General features: G+C 45.2%; 1 protein-coding gene across 1 annotated transcript in view; it reads right to left on the reverse strand.

Moving 5' to 3' along the window:
• Positions 1-4,158, reverse strand: part of ZDHHC9 (zinc finger DHHC-type palmitoyltransferase 9) — a 42,075-nt gene extending 37,917 nt beyond the window's left edge. The window contains exon 1 of the mRNA XM_007949754.2: positions 3,923-4,158. Within this exon, the coding sequence (XP_007947945.1) occupies positions 3,923-4,089 (167 nt within the window). The 5' untranslated portion in view covers positions 4,090-4,158. The remainder of the gene's footprint in view (positions 1-3,922) is intronic.
• Positions 4,159-4,661: the final 503 nt, after the last annotated feature.

The raw sequence follows: 4,661 nt of genomic DNA on the forward strand, positions 1-4,661 counted from the left end.
AATCCTACTTCCGTAGTGATACTGCCTCGGAAACCCAAGGAGGGGTCGCTATGAGTCGGGGCCGACTCGACGGCACATAACAACAACAACAAACAGGTAAAGAGTTAAACAGAATTTCATAGTTTTTCAGAGTTGCAAGAGGCTTAAATGATAAACTAGTCCAATTTCCCATCCTGGGCAGGGATTTGCTCTATGACAGCAACCCTGGGAGATGGCCACCCAGCTTCTTCTGAAACACTTCTAACAGTTTCTAACAGTGTGGAGCCAACTGGCTGCTGGCCGGACAACCTTCAACCTGCTCTTTCCATTGAGCATCTCAGGCCCCTCCTTCAAAAAGTCTAGATGCCTAAAGGCAAAATCCAAAAGTCAAAGGCTATCCCCCTGACACTAACACTGCATGGTTTCATGAAGAGGCACCCACATGCCTGATCAGACTTCTCGAGCCATCTGGCAGACCCAGAGTTGTGTCACAGGAAGCTATACATCAACTCACACTTGTCCCTAAACACCTGCTGCAAGCAGAACCCTGTTACTAAAATGTAGATCCTGACGAACCCCAAGATCTGAACTATATTCCCACAATACAAAAACGTAGCAGCTAGAAAGCAATGGGCAGTCATTTGTCACTAATGGTTTAGACACCTCACCTACCTGGAAGCAAGGGAGCAAGGGACTAGATCAGCTGATTTCCTGAGGCCTCACTAAGTTCTGCCACAAACAAGGGAGCCCAAACACTACCCCCTACTGTGTGTCTGGCGTAAAGAAAAAGACTGACCAGAAATAGACTTAGTCCTTTAGAGGCATGACGGTATCCCTTGTCTGGCCTGTCATTAGCTAAGCACAAGGCAGCCACCACCTAGAGTATCTGTGTGTCTGTATATGACCACACACACATACACATTTATACACATTCCACTGTTCTCAGCAAGAAGGATTCATCACCAGGGTCCTCTCCTCCTGGGTCAGATTTCTACTTTCCCTTTCCACTCCTCAGTGAACACATCCCCTCCTCCTCCCATGACTCCCTCCGCAAGCCCTACCTTCAAAAATATTTACTCTAGCATATAGACAGCTGGAATTCAGGGCAGTTTACAAACAACTTCACCTTTCATACCTGTGGGCTAAGTACAAGGAATAAGTTGGGGGAAAATACTATCTTAGTAGAAAACTCAACTGGCCTCTGTCAAACAGTAACTTGGCTAATTATAAGCTTCATCCCACAGGCAGCCTTCTTCAGAGCCTTTCCGGGGCCTAAGGGGAACAGATCCAAATCAGACTCTCTTCTGGCTCCCAGAAAAAGTACCTAACGCCAATTCCTCCCAATTTCAAATTCCCACGGCCAGTCAAACCAGAGGTTTCCCGGGCCCAGGACTACCAACTCACTCAGGACCTGGAAACAAGTCTTATCTTTGTTTTGAATGGTTCCAACCATAAAAATTTAACCATGGGGAAGGGGAAGGGGACAAAGAGAGCTAATGATTCAGCAGGGGAAGGAGTGGAGGCAAGGGAGAATGCCAGAGAGCAGAGTTCAGCTCTGTAATTCTAATAGAGGCAAGGCAGGAACAAAGCAAAGCCAACTTGGAGAGAAGGGGCAGGGGAGGGAAATTTTGTTTTAAATGTCAGGCATCTGCCTGCCTGGCTGCACGTGCTCACTTGTACCACACACAAGTACACATGCATACTCTCAGCCATGAAACTAAGATGGGAAACCAGCTAAGAAGCTTTCAGCAACCTGTCTGACTTTGTCAAATGCTTCACAAAATTAGCAGCAGCAGCATCCAAAGGGCCTTGAATAAAGAGCTTCTCTGCTCTGACTTCCTAGGCCTGGTGTAAGCAAGGTGCCCCTCCTCCCACTCCTGTTACTCAAGCCAGCTGCAACCATCAAAAAGACTGGCAAAGCAGCCCAAAGTTCACTCTTGATGCACTGGAAAAGCCTGAAGCCCTTATAGAATGTCATGGATAGAACTATGACCCCCCAAAATATGTGTCAACTTGGCTGGGCCATGATTCTCAGCAGTTTGACACCTATGTAATGATGGGTTTGGCAGTTATGCAATGATGTAATCATCTCCCCATGGTGTGATCTGATATGATCAGCCAATCAACCGTAAAGGGATTAGAGTGGACACAGCATCCTTACTCAGGTCACAGCCCTCATCCGATGTAAGGGTAGATTTTCCTGGGCTATAGTCTGTATCACCTTTTATCTTATAAGAGCTAAAAGGAGAGAGAAGTGAGCAAAGAGACTTCGGTACCACCAAGAAAGAACCTGGAATGAAGCACATTCTTTGGACCCAGGGTCCTGTGCTGAGAACCTCCTAGACCCAAGGGAAGATGGATGCCAAGACACATGGAAATCTTCAAAGAACACCAGGCCCAGAGATGTTGAAAGGAGACAAGGACCTTTGTCCGGAGTGGAAAGACAGAGAAAGCCTTTCGCTAGAGCCAGTACTCTGAATTAGGAATTCTAGCCTCCTAAACTGTGAGAGAATAAATAGTTGTGTTATGTCTATTATTGTACCACTAGATAACTAAGACACAGAGGAATGACAAAAATGAGCCCCCAAAGACCAGAGCTCATTCTAATTATCTACAAAGGCTAGCCAAGTGGCCCCCTCCTACCTGCCATGCCCCAGCATTGGAACTCCATTTCCAGGTCACCTGTGTACATAAACTATAGAGGCTGATATCAGTCATGGCTTGCCATCTACACACACATCTCATGGCCTCTCAAGGCCCACCTCACAGTAATCCCCAAACAATTAGCATTGCTCCCATCCCTAGAGTGTATAGCATTCTCAGCACATCCCAGAGTCATGCCACAGTATCCTAGAATTCAAACTGGCCACCTCCCTTGAGAAGTGATCTACACATACTTCAAACAATGACTCAAGTAATAGATATTACTTCATGGAAGAAAGAACTCCAAGATAACTATCAGACATACACAGAATACCAAGCCAAAAAACCAAACCCACTGCCATCGAGTCGATTTTGACTCACAGTGACCCCCACTGGGTTTCTGAGGTGGTAAATCTTTACGGAAGTAGATTGTCCAGTCTTGCTTCTGCAGAGTGGCTGGTGGGTTTGAACCACCAACCTTCTAGTTAGCAATCAGATGCCTTAGGCACTGTGCCACGAGAGAGAGAGCTGTAATAAGCACATTATGTGCCAGGCACACAGCTAGTTTATGGCACAGCCGAGGCTAGATCCCCCGTCTGCAGGTTCCCAATTCAGTTGGTTTTTCAATGGAATAGCTAGCCCTAAGGAAACAGGACAAAGAATTACAGAACAGGGGAGTATAATTGGGCGCCGTTATTACAGTCATGTCTAGGTTTGCAAGGGGTGAGGAAGAGGTTGTTTATCACTAAACTCATAAGGAAACCAATCAAAAAACCAAATTCACTGCCATCGAGTCTATTCCAACTCATAGCAACCTGCATAGGGTTTCTAAGGCTGTAAATCTTTGTGGAATCAGTCTGCCTCATGTTTCCTCCACAGAGCAGCTGGTGGGTTTTGAACCACCACCCTTTTGGTTACCAGCCAAATGCCTTAACCACTACACCACCAGAGCTCCTTCCTAAGGAAACCAGAAGGGGAAAAAAGACACACTGAAAAAGGAGGCATATAATACAAAGACAAACTTTCTTATTTCCCAAGTTTGCCAGCAATAGTTCCAAATCAGTACTATAAAATAGGTATTTTTTTTTTTATCAAAGATCTTAGACTTTTTGAGGAAGATCGAGGTTTCCCAAGACACTTCTTTGCGAGCAATGAAGTCACAGTTGGCATGATCTATAGACAATGCTCAAAAGGACAGCAAAAGCTATCCAAGGCCTGTCAACTAACACCCCAGAAAGAAGGTTCTCCCCTCCAACCCAAACTAACCATCATCAAGCATCTCTACTCAATAGCAACTCACTCAAAGGCGAAGAAGAGTGTACATGTCCCCAGGATGAGGAAGAGAGTCAGGTAGAAGATGCCCTTTTGTCGGGCCATCATGATGCGGCCATCACAGCAAAAGGTGTTCCTGCCGGGGAGTTTCTCCCATTTTCTTGTCACCTTTTTTCTTACCATCATCACAGACATGATTGGAATTCCTGGTCCAAAATGAGCTTGGTGATTACAAGACAGACACAGCAGAGGCTGAGCCCAGCTTTGAAATCACGTTGCCCGCTATTGCTGCCACTGGGTCAAACATCATCAAAAGTCCAATTTCTCGCCCTAAAAAAAAAGCACAAAAAGAAAACCAAATGAAGCAAGAATATGAAAATGCTGTTCAACCCTCCTTTCCCACAGGCAGAAAGATGAGGGAGTGGGGAAGCAGGAAAAGTTTATCTCCAATCTGTGCTTGTCCTTTAAAAGGAGAAAAAGCTAAAGACTGTCCATAAAAGGGGATGAGTATTTCTTTTTAAATAAATTCCTATGCTTCCAATATAATCACCAATGATCTGAACATCACAGAACCTTGAAACTGGAAGGGATTTTATAGGGGATGGTCCCAATGACTTTGTCTTAGAAATGAGTAAAATGAGGACCAGAAATAAGAAACTTATCCAGGGTCACACAATGGCAAAGCTGAAATGAGAAGCTATGTCTCCTGACTTCCATCTAGTGCACTTTCCACTAGACTACACTATTCTCTAATCACCATTAAGAGG

The sequence above is a fragment of the Orycteropus afer genome, unplaced genomic scaffold, assembly GCF_000298275.1.
Source record: "Orycteropus afer afer isolate SDZICR_OR568_19922 unplaced genomic scaffold, OryAfe1.0 scaffold00253, whole genome shotgun sequence".
Lineage (NCBI taxonomy): Eukaryota > Metazoa > Chordata > Mammalia > Tubulidentata > Orycteropodidae > Orycteropus > Orycteropus afer.